Genomic DNA, 16604 nt, shown 5'->3' on the forward strand with positions numbered 1-16604 from the left:
TAACATTAAGGGGAAATATCCCTGCTAATTAGAAGTCATTTCCCAGAAACTTGAATACCTTTGAGTTGGAAAATGGTTGAGCTGGGCAAAATGTTTCTAGAACAATTGGTGTAAATCTGAGGCTTGATGCACAGTAGATACAAAGAAGGAACAGAACCACACAAGAATAATTAGAGGAAAGCAAGATAAACAGTGAGATGCAGAAGGGGAAAAAACTTTTTAAACTTTTATTAACAAGGCAAAGCAAGGAAAGTTCTCTCACAATTAATGTTAATAACACAACTAGGAATATGATGTCATTCCTCACATTAAAGCTGTGAGTAGCTTTTTAAAGTTTTGCCCACTACCAAGAGAAAAAAAGATTTTAAGATTCAGGCCAGCTCGTATTTGCTGAGTGTTTAATTATAATAATCTTTACTCTTAAAAGTTTTTCTGAAAATGTTGGCACGTATATGTATATATATTCATATATATGTATATGTATATATATATATATATATGGCTGTTTCTCACAGTGTGGATCAGGCTTTGATCTGAGCGTGTTTATTTCTAAAAGCCCAGAAATAATGTCAATACTGCTGATCTACCCAGCTAGCAGCAAAATTGTGTTTTGCTCTTATTTTGGTCATTAGAAAAAAAATGGTCATTCATCCTTACCTGGTTTCAAAACTCACAAAGTAAATGCTTAAACATTTTGGAAGGCTTAAACATTTTGTAATCAGCGAGTTGTTCAAAAACACAGATCTACATAAGAAGATACCTGATGTTCAATTTGTCCAGAGAACAGTGATCCACAGAAATGTTCAGAGAACAACAGGATCAAGCCATGTCTATATGCCCAAAAATATCTCCAAAATGAAGAAGTGTTTTTTTTTACTTGTTAGCAAATACTATTCAACTGGTTTTTTCTACTTCACTTGAAGAATCAAAATACTTGAAAGAATCAAATAGCCCACACGACTCTTATAGAAATGCCTATAATCTAAAGCAACCATGCTGCTATTTTAATGCATACAATAGCTCGTCTGAATGGTATCCTACAAGACTTTAAATATCAGAATGAGGATAACTTATTATAAAGAAATGAAAGATTTCTAACTTGAAAAGATTCTCCACTAATACCAAAATCAACCACACATTTCAAAAGATAATGATGTTCTCTACCTACAAAGTCAGAAAATATTCTGTTTCCTGATTTATAAAATGAAAAACATGTCAATAAATGATTTTAAAAATTAAAACATTTCTCAGATTGCTTTCCCAGCAGTTATCAGCAAGATCTTTGCAGTTATTTCCTTATCTCACAATACCAATATAAACTGTGACTATCCAACTCTGTAGTAAATGACAGCACTGCCATCTTTAATGAAAACAAAGGGTCACTATTCCCATAACTCATGGTATTAGTATCCTACTACTTCGATCACATAAGGAAGGACTCGCTGGCCAGAAAGTCAACAATAAGTGAGAAATGAGGTTAGAATGTATGCATCTAACCTCCATTTACCCATTTATTGCTCAGTCCTACAAACTGGACTCCTTCCACGTAGATGTGAAAGATCTAGAAATTTCAAAGACTTACAGTGTCTGATGTAATTACTGACTTTGTAAGGGTAGTGTCAGCTGTTCTTTTGAAATGAGTCTGCTTAATCTTCTCTCAGTAGCAAAAGAATGAAAATATGAAGTCACAAAGAACAAGTCAATGATCCAGCTGTCTTCACTATGACTCCCTTTCCCCCTTTCAAAAGTCCACAGCTGTACATTAGCATAGGCGGGGTTAGGTGGGAAGAAGAGAAGAGTATGTGGGTGGGAGTGGAAGATGTATTAAAGATTGCCCATATTAACAAACAGATCTGAAGAATGTTTTCTAATTACAATTAAGTTTCCTCAGGCGTAACAACCCTGACATATAACACTTATTCTCAGTCGCTATATCAAAATTAGGTCACTTTGAATGGAATTTCAATTTAAAACATTAAGAAAAACTAGTCAAGACCAAAAGCCAGCAATATTTATGAGAGAATTATTTATAGACCACTGTGAAAAGATTTTGCCATTAGTTCTCAGAGAAAATCTACTGGGGACTCTCAGAAGATAGCAAAGGATTGTGTTATATAATTATATAATAGATGCAATATATTTTATTTATGTATGAGTAATACATAAATTAATTATATGTAAATCATTAAACTCAATCAACTTGTTAAAGGAAACAATACATCAAAAAGCCATTGGTTTTACAAGTGGGAAAGAAGTAAAGATTTCCTTAAATATGAAAACAAAATTGAGTTGAACAACTCAACACCTCAATAATTATTGTTATTCTGCTAAAAGATTCTTAGCAGTTATCTGTTCAAACATTTTCTGAGTCATCTGTTGAAATTCAACAGACAAATTCTATAAACATACTCTATAAATTCTATTTTTCAACCATGTCCTATCAGCAGGTAATCTTTACAATGCAGGTGTCATAAGGAGCATCACCAACAGGATTATCCCCCAACATGCATCCTATTTCTTAAAGCAAATCATGTAGTGAGTATGTTACAGGGGGTGAAATTAAATGGAATACTATATAAATATATATATATATTTGAAATCCCCTATCTTATAATTGATATAACTAAAGACACTGAAATAAACACAGAAAAAGCAAAGTGCCCATATAATTTAAAAAATGTAAGAGAGAAAAATGTACTCAGTATTATAGGTAAAATATTCTTTTGAAGCTGTATTTTCTTAAAAGTAAAATACATGGCCTCTACTACCTTCCACATTGCATGTCCCTCTCGTACATAACAACTCTCATTTTCCCAACCCCACAGGAACTAATTGTTCCTGTCATTTAAGTTTTATTTTTAAAATTTTCATTAATCTAATCTTAATTTCTCCTTCCCTATTGGAAAGATCGATGGCATCCTTAGTTCTCAATCTGAGTTGTAGGGCAAACTGAAGATGAAACAGTTGTCTAATTTGAGACATATTCTACATGCCAATTTTAGTCACAAACTCAAGATGTAAAAGATTTTCATTAGAAAAACACAGATAATGTTCAGATTCTGCCATATGTGACAGAAAAGAGAATATCATAGCATAAGTAATATTAAACTTCTGTAGAAAGTTTTATGCCTGTTGACTCTTAATATGCTATATAGTAGATTACATCAAAAAAACCACTCAACTTTACAGCGAAATGTGATAAACTATGGTAAGATTTAAGTATTCTACTTATTTAGCACAAAAAAAAGGAAACTAAAACTATAGTAAATATATTACACAAGTAGAGCTAGGATTACATTCAAATGAAATTACTTTATTATCTCATTTCTGGTACCAAACTTTCAGAACTTAGCTATAAGAACTAATAGCTGGGCTGGGATGTAGCTCAGTGGCAAAGCGCTTACCTAGCAAGTGCAATGTCCTGGGATTGAAACCCAGTACCCAAAGAGAAAAAGACAAATGAAATGAACTCTTGAATATGGAAACAAGAGGTTTATCTTTGTGATTGTTGTTCTTAATGTACTATGCTATTTCTTTTCTCTTTTTTTCCCTACGGTTAATCTCATGATGTTACCGAACCTGACTTTGTTCCCTGGTATATTGTATATACGTTTATTTGTTTATTTGAAATAGGGAAGGGAAAGGGGGAATGACTGGGAGTGGATGGGGAAATGGGAACAAAAACATGAGAAGGTATCAATGTGCAAGAAGTAATGCACCTGCTACCTGACAAATGTAACTGTAACCTCCCTATACATTATCCCAATTTTAAAAAAAATTTAAAAAAAGAACTAATAGTTGCACAAGAAAGAGATGGAAGTTGGAGAATTACCATCTGATGGAGTCGTCTCCAAATATTTCCCACATAATTCTCAGAACTCTACATATAAGGTTTAAGGATAAGTCACACTACATAAATCAGACAACCTCAGAATTTTTTTTTTTTTTTTGCCCAGTCCTGGGCTTGGGATCAGGGCCTGAGCACTGTCCTTGGACTTTCTCAAGACTAGAGCTCTACCACTTGAGCCTCAGCACCACTTCCGACTTTTTTCTATGTATGTGGTACCGAGGAATCAACCCAGGTCTTCATGCATGCTAGGCAAGCCCTCTACCACTAGGCCAAACTCCCGGCTGCATCCTCAGAATTTTTTTAAGAATGCTTATGCCAAGTTCATTTACTCAGGAAGTAAGACCTAATGACAGACTGGTTTTACAAATATCAAGAGGGGACTTTCAACTAACTACTGCTAATGGCCTTCTAGAAAACCAAAGGTCTATGATTTCTAAATGGGGGCTTTGTGTTTAATGCTACTGTATTGCAGCTAAACAGTGAGGAATGCTGAGAAATTAAATGAGACAACTGTATCAAGGAACTGGTGGCACTTATACTTGGTGAGGAAAAAGGTTATAACACCAATGGGTAAATAAATTGGTGTACAAAAAAATAGTTACTTTTTAGATGAGGAAAATTACCTAGGACATACTTTTAAAAAGTAACAGACCAACAGGAGAAGGTAGGCCTTCACACTCCTAGTCAGTGTTTTCCTACTACAAATGTTCCTACTAGCTACTCCTAATTATTTATAAAGACATGAATAAACAGGTCTGCTGGAGGTAAGGCTCAGTTACAGAGCAAGCTCAAAGCCTTGAGTTCAAGCGCTTACACCACAAAAGCAGGCAGACAGGCAGGCACACAGACAGGCACACAGTCAGGCAGACAGGCAGGCAGGAAGGATGAGAGAGGGGGGAGGGAGGGAAGGAGGAAGAGAAAGGAAGGAAAAAGGGGAGGGGGAGAGGAAGAGAAGAGTGTAGGGGGAGGAAAAAATAATGGATTGTTAAAAGGAAGGAAAAGAAGATTGGAAGAGCCACTTCTCTTTAAAGAAAAGGATGCCTAAAGGAAGTAAATCATGTTTACCTCTAAAAACTTTCAACTAGGTGAGAGAAAGAAAGAAACTTCATGGTTCACTTTTGTATCTTTTATCCCTATGAAATGTGTCTGATAGCTAATGCTCTTTATCAAACAGATAAAATTTTAAAAACTAATGAAAAATTTTCTCTTACAATTTATTACATAGAAAGCAAAAAAACTACTTCTCAAAGGGTAAGAGTCTCTCTCTGTGATCTGCATGGAAACCTAATTGAGACATGAATATAAGAGTTTCATTTATCAAAACTTCACACTTAAAGATAATGAAAATATGATCTAAAAAATTATCACAGGCCAAGAATGTGGCTTAGTGGTAGAGTGTTTGCCCAACATGCCTGAAGTCCTGGGTTTGATTCCTCAGTACCACATAAACCAAAAAGCTGGAAGTGTGCCTCAAGTGGTAGAGTGCAAACTTTGAACAAAAGAAGCTCAGAGATAGTTGATGCCCCAGGAGTGGAAAAATAAAAATAAAAATAAATAAACCTCATTTGATTCATTAATTGCAATACTAATTAATCTCCACAAAAATAAATGCCCAACTGGCCTCAAACTCTTCATTCTCCTATCTTTGGCTTCTTGCCTCTACTTCTTGAGTAACTGGTACTACAGATATGTGCTGCCACTCCCAGCTTAGTCACCCATATTTTCACTTGAGCAGGAATGGTGCCATAGGCACAAAAGGGGCTTTTTGGTTGAAGATATCTCCTAGAGAAGTTTACACTGTGAAGCTAGAGGCAGGCACTAGAATACCCATGAAGTCATAAATGCTAAAGTAAAATAAAATAAAATACCCAAGAAATGGGACAAATCCTTAGTAACCAGGACCAATCTTCCTTACAGATGATACAAACACAGTGAGATAATAAGCTTGGCTTTCCACTCCTCTGGTCTTAGAGTAATACAAAATGGATTCTGTTCAAATGGGTGACTGCTGAAGTCAAATAATTCCTAGTGCTTCCTCTGCCTTCCTTGGTTCATGCTGTCAGAGAAAGCAACAGCTGTTGTCAACCAAGGCCTTCTCTCTTTCAAGAGATGCTTTGAGGTACAGAATAAGAAGGTGCAAATACATCTGTGTTCTGCCATTTATAGTTTTACTAAATTCATGTTATCTGGGAGAAAGACAGATGGTCTCTGACACTACACAAAGTCAGAGAGATACATTGATAAAAATTACAGGACAGATGTTAAATATGGTAAACACACAAACTATCCCCTGAAGAGTTAAGCCGAGGCTTCCATTTCAATTTGGATGTTTAAATATTAGACCTTAGGCAATTTCTAGAAATCTTATAGAAGTGTAAATTTTCATAATTCTTTTATGTCTATATGCAAAATATCTCAGACAGAGATAGATGACAACTGAGTTACATAAATTATTATTGAGTACCTTAATTTCATTTTAAAAGCATTGGGACTGTTTTATAAAATCACAGTACAAGTAAACAAATTTCCAAACTTAAGAGACCTGGGAAATAAAAACTTCATTTGCTTTTCACATTAGTACCATAAGGAGAAAAATCAAGTTTTTCAGTTCTGAAAACACAAAATGTAATAGAAACAATTAACTACAGTGTTGAGCACTGTTTCAGTAAAATCTACATATATACATAGTCCTTAAAATCTAACATGATAAGATCTAAAGAGATGAAATCTGGACCTTGCTTTTGTAACTCAGCAGATAGAAAAACTGGAAACTCAAAAAACATTTTCTTCTTACAAGTCAACTGTAAGACTGACAAATACATGCATTTTAATGAAAACTGTTAAGATTTTAAATCTTGGGGCCACTGTATAAGTGAGAAAGAAAAAAATCACAATAGGAATGTCTGAGTATAATCAACAAAGACTTAAAGCCAGGTGTGATGGTACAGCCTCAAGTGCCAGCACTCAGGAGGCTGAGGCAAGAGGACTGCAACACTGAGGCCAGTCTGAGTTACTAGCAAGATGGGCTGGGAAGCATTTTCTCCAAAAAAGAAGAGAAAAAGCTGGCTTTTGTGGCTCATCCCTGAAATCGTAGCTGCTCATCAGACTGAGATCTGAAGATAACAGTTTCAAAGCCAGTCCACACAGGAAAGTACATGAGACTCTTCAATTACACACCAAAACGCTAAAGTGGAGCTGTGGCTCAAGTAGAACACTAAACCTAAGCAAATAAAGGACAAGGATAGCACCCAGGCCCTGAATACAAATGCTAGATGGGAAAGAAAGAAGGAAGGACGGAAGGAAGGAACGAACGAACGAACGAAGGAAGGAAGGAACTTAAGGAACGAACCTTCCTTCAAGTGCTTAAGTATATTAAGTTTTATAATCCAATACTGTAATAATCAAGTTTAAATTAGAATCAGTGTTTACAAGTCAGTTTAAAATGTGTTAATGGGAAGGGATTAAAAAAGGACAGTAGTTGGGAAGAGAAGAACAGCAGTTAGGATAATTTTGTGTTGAACTCATGCTCTGTCACAAGCATTCATTACAGAGAACAACTACATAAAACAAAAAAGAAAACCCGGAAGTGGCGCTGTGTCTCAAATGGCAGAGTGCTAGCCTTGAGCTGAGGAGCTTGGGATAGTACCCAGGCCCAGAGTTCAAGCCCCATGACAAAAAACAAAAACCAAAAAACAAGCAAACAAATAAAAAAAAAAAAACAAAGAAGAAAATTCAATGAACAGAATTTTGTCTAAGTTCCCTACTTTGGACAATTCTAGTGTGATTATCATATGAGAAAACATCCCTATGTCCCTGCCTTTAGATGTGTGCTTTTGAAGTTGAAGTAATATAAGGATATTAAATCTGCAAATTACTCTGCAAACAATGGTGCACTGGTGTCCCTGCCTGAAGAGCAAGGGAAGGCAAATCCTGACTGAGTAAATAGCTAGCTCAAGCTCAACACCATGCAAACATGAATATACAGGAATTCTTATTGTTGGTCTTGAAACACTTTGTCAATCTGAAATTTTGTCCAAAATCTAAAACCAAATACTACTTTTACAACAGTGTCAATTATTCTCTCAAAAAACTTGAACAGAAGACCTTTGCAAACAAACATTAAAACTTAACAGAAATAAAGTAACTTGAAAGCTGATGAGATTTAAAACATCTGCTCAACAAGTATTATACATTGTTCATTTCAAAAGAGACAATATAACTAAAATCTACTTTAATAATTAATAAATGTAAGTGTACATAATAGGGCGTACAAAAGCTCCAAAGCAGAGAGATTCTGTGCAAGTTTTTTTTAAAAAAAATAAAGGCAATAAAGACCATATATGCAAGCTCATCAGTGATTAACAGGTTCGACTCATCTGAGCGAAGAAGACAGGGGTGACCAGACAGAGGGAAAGGGAACAAGAGAATTTATGTCAGTTACAGAAAATTCCACATAAAAACAAAAGCAATCACAGTCTAGCCCTGAACATACATATCTTAATTAAATTCTAACATGATATCATTTTATGTATTAATTCAATAATAATCTCAGAATTTTTGTGGAAACCTACTTGGAGCGCTAATTCTGTGTGTTACAAGACAGCATAGGGCTTATGTTGAAAATAACAAAAAAAAGAAACACATGGGAAACAAAGCACAAGAAAATGCTTGTCTCCAGGAAACTTCGGAAACCAAATTCTTACATTTCCCTAGCTCTGAACGTAAAATTAAGTTATAGACAATTAAATTATAACCATTTTGAAGATGCTTAAACTTAGATTCAGGAATGACAAAACAAAACTTAGGAGTCTGGTAGAACTATACAACACTGGGAAGAATAAAAAATACAAGTAGGTACACAACAATTCTGTTTGGGGATTTAGGACCTTTGATTTTACAACTAGGGAATGCATCTTTACAAAATGAGAAGATAAGCTAATAATAATGATGATGACGATGAAAACCAATCCTTTCATAATCCGTAACTATCATAATCAACACAATTTAAAACAAACCAGCAGAAGAAAAGAAAGTGAACGTTCTATTTAAAATTACATTTCTACTAAACACAAAGACATAAAAAGATCTACAATCTACTAGATTGGTATACAAAATGATTTGGGATATAGCATGCCTATCAATTGAAACTCAAGATTCCTATGCTGAGACTCAATTTCTATGTTCTAGAGATACCTAAATGTCTGCCTTCAAAAGACATGCTGAGAAGGCTGAACATTTTCCTCATAGGAGAGACTTCTCTAAACACTTTACCATCAGTACAAGATTAAAAGCTATCAACAAATAGTTCCATCTATTTATATCATTGGAAAGATCCCACAGGTTATGTAAAACCCAAAATAGGGCTTTCTCCTGACTATTTTAATAAAGAATTTTAATGTTAATCTGTTACATTTCAAATCATGAGGTAAAATACGAGAAATGTTCATTGAGGAAAATAAATAATTTGGCTACAGACATATGTATAGCATAGGAAAACACAGACTTTTCAGAGGTATACATAATTAGCTACCCAGTGATCTAATTGTGTCAGAAAACAGTAACTTTATAATCCTAACAGGTAGAAATTATCTCTTTGGTGGTCCTGAATTTTGAACTCAGGGCCTCACACTTGCAAGACAGGCACTCCTCTTAATCTATGATGCATATATAGCTTTAGTTAATGTCCACACAGAGTGTCACAGTTACTGAGTTATGCTTGTGTTTGTTTGTGGCCAAGGCAGAGTTTGGATCTTGATTCTCCTACCTATGGCCTCCACATAGCTGGGATTGCAGACCTGAATTACCATCCCTGGCTTATGAGTTGAGATGGGGGTCACACTAACTTTTTGCTTGGGCTGGCCTCGAACTGTGATCCTCCTGATCTCCGCCTCAAGGTAGTTGGGTTAATAGGCATGAGCCAACATGCCTGGCCGACAAAATATTTTAAAAAGCTAAAATAAGCACAAAAAATCAAGTGAGTTATTAAATCTTGAAGGATGGTATGGAGCCATCTTGAAAAAAGCCCAAATCTTAGAAAACTGGTTTTGAATGTCTTCACATGACAATAGATTTACTAATAAATGTATGTAGAAGTAATATACATGTTGAAGTTTAATACGAGTTTGATAAAGTATGTGAAACATGGCTATCATTTAAAGTTCTCTCCTATTATTCATGTCTGCCAAAATTTGGAAGTCAAATTAAATCCCAATCACATTAGTAAAAGCCAAGAAAAGCAAACTACTATCAGGCATCAAATGAGGAAGCAAATCTATGAAGAGTCAATGGATCTGGTTTTTATTAACCAATACTAGTTTTCACAACTTGTCACTGCTTTGTTTTTTCTCCTGTGGGTGGGTATACATGGCTGTGTTTCAGTATGTTTGTACATGTTCTATACTTTGTACTTAATCTGCTGCCATTAAGGCTCATATGGGCTAAAAATGAAGAACATAATCAAAACCATACAAAGAAAAAGTATGTTTCATTTTTATTCAACCCTCCAACAGCTGTGGGAAAAAAAAAAAGCACCAAAGACCTTACCCTGTTCGCTTGGTGATGGTCCCCAATGTCATTGGTTGCTTGATTTGTGCAAGAGGCATCACTACCATCAAGCTCGGAAGAGGAGAAAGCCGAGGGTTGCCAGGGTTGTTGTTGGTAAAATTGTTGTAAGAGTCTTGGCTGTTCAGTTTCCCTACTAAGAGAAAAACAAAGACAAATATCAATAGAAATTTCCCTAACCTTGGATAAGGATTTCACTGACTCCAGTCATCAGTTAAGAAAAGTATCAAAGATAGAATTTTAGAAAGTTACATAGCTTGGAAGAAACAAAATATTCCACTAACAAATATGACCTGCTTACAGACTTCAATCTCAGCAAGCAGAGGATGAATTCCTAATGTTTCTAAAAGCAGTCAGGGTTGATTACTCATCTCAGATGGATCAGGACACATCAACAAAACCAACTGCTTTCTTTACCCTTTGCCAATTTCTGGAAAAGAAGGCAATCGGCCTTCTGATAGGTATTTTGTTGCAGCTATAGATAATGTAGGGAAGTACAAGCAACCCTTCCTACCCATGCCCATAGACTCAGAAATCAGGGAAGGAAATTGCATGCCCAGTGGCTAGTACCTATAATATTAGCTACTCCAGAAGTAGAGATTCTAAAGAGAGCAGTGCAAGGCCAGACCAGGCAAAACATTAGTGAGACTCTCAGTCAACAAATAGAAACTTGGGAATCGAGATGTACATGGGTCATTGTAGTGATTAAGAAAGTATAACAAGGATTACAGTTTGACTAGTCAAGACATAAAAGAGACTTTCCTCCAAAACTAAACAAGAAAAGGTCTGTGATGCGTGGCCTAAAGATACATATCTTCCTAGCAAAAGCAACAATCCCAGTGGTTCTAGAAACACACACACACACACACACACACACACAGTCCCTAATTTCTAAGGAGATTCCAGAAAGTTCCAAAAGTCAAAACTTGGAATTTACTGTACACAGAACACTACTCTGAATCCATATAAATGAAGTAATATAAATGCATATATGTATATCCTGCTGCATAGTGCATATTTTTGTAGAGCCTTAGGTTCTTTCCAGTAACATTTGTATAACACTAGGTATGAATCTTGTTTGTGTACTATGCATTAAAGTTTTTGATGGTTGTCTGTACCAAACATTTATAGACTGTTGTTTCTAATCACCATTTCATAAACAATAATGATTACCAATTTTTACTTGTATGAGGCTATGAAAGAAATCTAGAGGGGATTTACAGTATATAGAAGTATATGCACACAGCATATGCAAATACTTTGCCATTTTATATAAGGGACTTGAATACCATGATGGTTGGTAACTGGGCTCCTGATGATTGAGTCTATACCTGCAGTGTAACAATCAAAATCTCTAACATAGTCTTTCAATTCAAGACTTACAATCTAGCAATTTGAAGTGCCTTTCTACTTATGTAGATATTCTGCCATTTATTCCATGTTGTGTTGTACTATTCAAGCTACAAGTTGTATACTTTTTTTTTTCTTTTGGTCGTGGGGCTTGATCTCTGGGCCTGGGCACTGTCCTTGAGCTCTACAGCTTCTACAGCTCAAGGATACTGCTCTACCACTTAGGCCACAGTGTCACTTCCTGTTTTCTAGTGGCTAATTGGAGATAAGAGTCTCATGGACTTTAGTGCCCAGGCTGGCTTTGAACCTCAATCCTCAGATCTCAGCCTCCTGAGTAGCTAGGATTATAGTAGTGAGCCACCTTACCTGACTCATATACTACTTTTTAAGCCTAGGCCAGTTCAAAAACCTCTCCATCTCCCAAGTTAGGTTACAGGAACTTACTACCAACCAACTTTACACTTCTTTGGTTATCAGTATGCCTTGGTCCTTTTAATGTAACTTAATACAGACCTGTACTTACTTTTTAGGTTGCTTACTGATATGGTAATGTACGTATAATTTTTGTATACTGATCTTAAATCTTACAGCTTTATGAACTTTTTCTTCCCTTTACTTATTTCTTGCACAGTCCATAGGACTCTACCAAAAAAAAAACAACAACAAAAAAAAACGATGTTGTAATCCCCAAAGAAGAGATTTTTTTCGTTTGTTTGTTTCTTTTTTCCCAGTGTGGATGACTTCTACTTCATCACCTACTTGTTAGAACTTCCAGTAGAATTTTGAATAGAGAGGACAATTGTAAAGGGTCTTTTACTTTTAGTGATTTTTTTTGTATATAAGGTGAAAGCTGAGATTTATGGTAGAGTATTCATCAATTGGAAAAGAGATGTCCAATTTATTCTGCCACTATTTGTTTAAAATAAGACATTTCTAGCCTTCCTACCTTTGTCAAAATTCAATTGAAATTGTTCTGTGTGAGCCTATTTGTGGAGTCCATCCAACTGTGGATTTACTACTTTTTCACCAGCATCACATGTTTATTTGGTGCCAAAGACAAACTCACCAATTCATGCTTGCTAGGCAGATACTCTACAACTTAAGCATTTTCTTCCTATCTGTAGATTTCTAGTAAATGTTAATAAGTCATAGATTTATAGAAACTTATACAATTTATTTCATTTTCCATGTTACAAAATGAGACCAGGCTTTATAACACATTTACATAGAAACTGTTTTGGAGTTTATTAAACTAATGTTACTTTCAAGTAACTGTTCTTAACTTTTGATTTTAAAAAAAAATCAGCTACTTCATTTATATTGTTAACCATGAAATGTACTTTTTTTGGTTGGCACATGTTACACAAATGCTCTACCATCGAGTTATGGCTCCATCCCATTTCCCCTGGTAATTGTTGAGATGAGATTGCACTTTCTTTCAGGGTAAGCATTTGGGCCATGATCCACTTATCTCAAGTACATGCAACCATACCCAGTTGCTTCTGTTGAAATGTAATCTTAAGGATTTTTCTGACAGGACCCAATCTCAGCTTCTCACAGACCTACAATTTATAGGTGGCCATCACTGCTCCCAGCTATCAGTTGAAAAGAAGTATCATATATGCACAGGTTTGCCTGAAACATGATCTTCATAATCTTAGCCTGAAAGGTGGTTAGTGATGCAGACATGAGACACCAGTGCATTGGCACTAAATGCAGTATGGATAGATAATTTTGTTTTAATAATTTGAACTAAGTAAAACTTATATGGACAGCAAATAAAGTCTAACTCACAATTTATTTCTGAAATATATTCGGGTACCAGTGGCACACACGTATAATCCTAGATATTAAGGAGGCTGGGAATCACAGTTCAGAAGAAAAGTCCATGAGATTTTATCTTCAATTAACCAGTAAAATGAAGGACTCAACTGATAAGAATGGCAGCTGTGAATAAGAAAGCTGAGGCAGGGCTGGTATGTAGGTCAGTGGCAAAGAACTTGCCTAGCAAGTGCAACATCCTGGTTTTAATCCCCAGTACCCCTCCAAACAAACAAACAAACAAAACAGAAAGCTGAGGTAGAATATGAGATCTTGAGTTCAAGGTGCAGTAACTGCATGCACATGTACAGACATGTGCATGCACATAAAATAGTATGTCTCAGGATAATTACAAAAACTTATTAAATTGACCTTCAGAGGCAGTAAAAAAAGAATATCATTTTCTTTAAGTATGCAATGAATAAGCCACAGGCTCATGCCTGTAATAGTTGCTACTCAGGAGGCTGAGATCTAAGGATTATGTTTCAAGGTCAGCCAAAGCAAGAAGCTCTATGATATGCTTGTCTGCAAATTAACCAGCAGAGAAACAGAAATGGAGCTATGGCTCAAGTGGTTGAGCACCAATCTTGAATGAAAAAGTTAAACAAGAAAGTAAGGCCCTGAGTTCAAGCCCCAGTACTGGTCTGAGCAAACATGCACACTGACACAAACACACAAATGTATACATCGATGATGATATCATAACCAAGATAGTAGCTTACAAATGCCACTTTTTCCATGAAGATCAATCTGTCACATTAGTCTACAGAACTGGCAAGTTAAAACTTTGATAAATACTTCTTGAAAAAAAGGGGACAGAATAAATTACTTCATCCTCTGCCACCAATTTTCAAAAAATTTCAGAAAATCTAATAGAAGAGATTCACACCTTTGTGCAGATGAAAATAGACATTATAATGTGTACAAGATGCTGTAGGCTACTTAGTTAGACAATAATAATACATATATACAAAAGGAGACAGAAGAAATTAATGAGGAATCTCATTACAATTGTTTAAGTTTAGAGATGAATAAAAGCAAACCTTTTTATACATGTCAGTTGGTGATATTTAACACTTTCCAGACTGGTGTAGACAAAGTACTTATTAAAATTCATCATTAGGGCTACGAATGTGGCTTAGTGGTAGAGTGCTTGCCTAGCATGCATGAAGCCTGGGGTTAGATTCCTCAGTATCATATAAACAGAAAAGGCTGGAAGTGGTATTGTGGCTCAAGTGGTAGAGTCCTACCCTTGCGCAAAAGAAGTTCAAAAAGCCATATGAGTGATTGTTGTCCTTAATGTACTATGTTATCTCTCATCTCTTTTGCTGTCCCTTGGTTATCTCATATTGTTGGAGTATTTCACCTGGTATCTGATATACTGTATATATGCATATTTGGTTATTTGAAGTCAGATAAGGAAGAAAGGAAAATAAGATGAGGGGCGGGGATGGGGAGGGAAATGGGGACCAAGACATGAGAAAGGGAATCAATGTATGTGAAGTAATGCACCTCTATCTGGTGAATATAATGTAACCCATCTATTAATTACAATAAAAATATATGAAGAAAAAAAAAAAGAAGTTCAGGGACAGTGCTCAGGCCCTGAGTTCAAGCCCCAGGACTGGAAAAAAAAATGGCCTGAGCTAATAGGATATCAGAAAAATGTTTCAGAGAAAAAATATGAAGCATTTACCTTTATTGTTGTTTTAAAGGAAATATGAAAAGATAAAATATATAAATTTCATCTCTCAGTAATAAACTCATATCCTCTGATTTTGCTAAAAGAAAATAAAGAACAGAAAGATTTATGAAGCATGGTACCAGCGGCTCATGAGTATAATCCTAGCTATACAGTAGGCTGAGATCTAAGGATCACATTATTAAGCCAGCCCAAGACAAAAAGTCTCTGAGATTCTTCACTCCATCAAAAATTGGAAGTAGAGGTATGGCTCAAGTGGTAGAGCACCAGCCTTAAGTGAAAAAGCAATAGACAGTACCAAGGCACAGAGTTCAAGCTCTAGAATGGGCACAGAAGGAAGGAAGGGAGGAAAGGAGAGAAAGATGGAAAGAAAGAGAGAGAATAAAGGAAGAAATGAAAGAAAGAAAAAGAGAGAATGAGAGAAAAAGAATGCAAAGGAAGGTACAATTATGTCCGAAGTTAGTAAAATGAAGGACCTAGCAAACACAAGAAATCTTATTAGTAAACACAAAATAATTAATAGTTCAATACATGTTTGCTAAATGAATTAAATATGTAACCATGAAATCTCCATGTAGAACTAATATAAACCAATGAGCAGAGAAAAATATAGCCATATGATCTATAGTAAAAAAAAATACAGGGCATTCAATATACTTCAGAAGAGGCCAGTTTAGTTGATACTTTCTTGTAATATTAGTATTCTGGTGGTAGAAGCTTTAATGGCTACCTAGCAATACGATGTCTTTAAAAAAATTCATACTTATGATCACACATACTCAGGAAATGGAAACAGGGAGAACTGCTGTCCAAAGCCAATTAAAGAAAGTTAGCAACAACCAATCTCAAAAAAAATGACCAGAGGATATCAACAAACATAGGTAATCTAGGTAGTGAAGTCATGGTCCAATTCCTGCTCAGGCAAAAGTAAAAGACTGTATGTGTAAACTAACTATGACAAGAAGTGTTGAGGGCATAACTCAAGCTTTAATGTAAGGTCCTGAGTTCAGACTCTCCGAGCACAGGAATGGGTGATGTAAATAAATAAAAAGCCAAATTTCTTTCACTGCCCAACTTACATCTTTTATTGATTAGACCAATGAGACTCAACCTGCTAACTTCCCTGTGATCAAAATCAAGACAAAATTTTCTATTGCAAGATGTTTCATTAAACCTCAATCCCTAAGGTTTCACAGGAAGAAACCTGTTGTGTCCATATCACACCTGGTTCAAGTATTTTTGTATTTTCCATCTTCATTGTGCTTTCTCTCAGGAATATATGATAGTAATGATGAAGTGAACAAAATTAGGACAAAAACA

The 16604-nt window shown here is 35.5% G+C and overlaps 1 protein-coding gene across 17 annotated transcripts in view; it reads right to left on the bottom strand.

Annotated features, from left to right (window-relative positions):
• The window catches only part of Bcas3 (BCAS3 microtubule associated cell migration factor), a 481230-nt gene that overhangs the window by 306583 nt on the left and 158043 nt on the right, over positions 1–16604 (bottom strand). For 10 of the 17 annotated variants that reach the window (XM_090351160.1, XM_090351157.1, XM_090351156.1 and 7 more), the window contains 2 exons: positions 10394–10547; positions 9694–9801 (listed from right to left, as the gene is read on the bottom strand). In XM_090351160.1, the coding sequence (XP_090207286.1) occupies positions 9694–9801; positions 10394–10547 (262 nt within the window). The remainder of the gene's footprint in view (positions 1–9693; positions 9802–10393; positions 10548–16604) is intronic. The other 7 variants (XM_090351166.1, XM_090351162.1, XM_090351164.1 and 4 more) reach the window with 1 other exon arrangement.

The sequence above is a fragment of the Megascapheus bottae genome, chromosome 17 (genome assembly GCF_031878675.1).
Source record: "Megascapheus bottae isolate mThoBot1 chromosome 17, mThoBot2.hap1, whole genome shotgun sequence".
In the NCBI taxonomy this organism is placed as follows: Eukaryota; Metazoa; Chordata; class Mammalia; order Rodentia; family Geomyidae; genus Megascapheus; species Megascapheus bottae.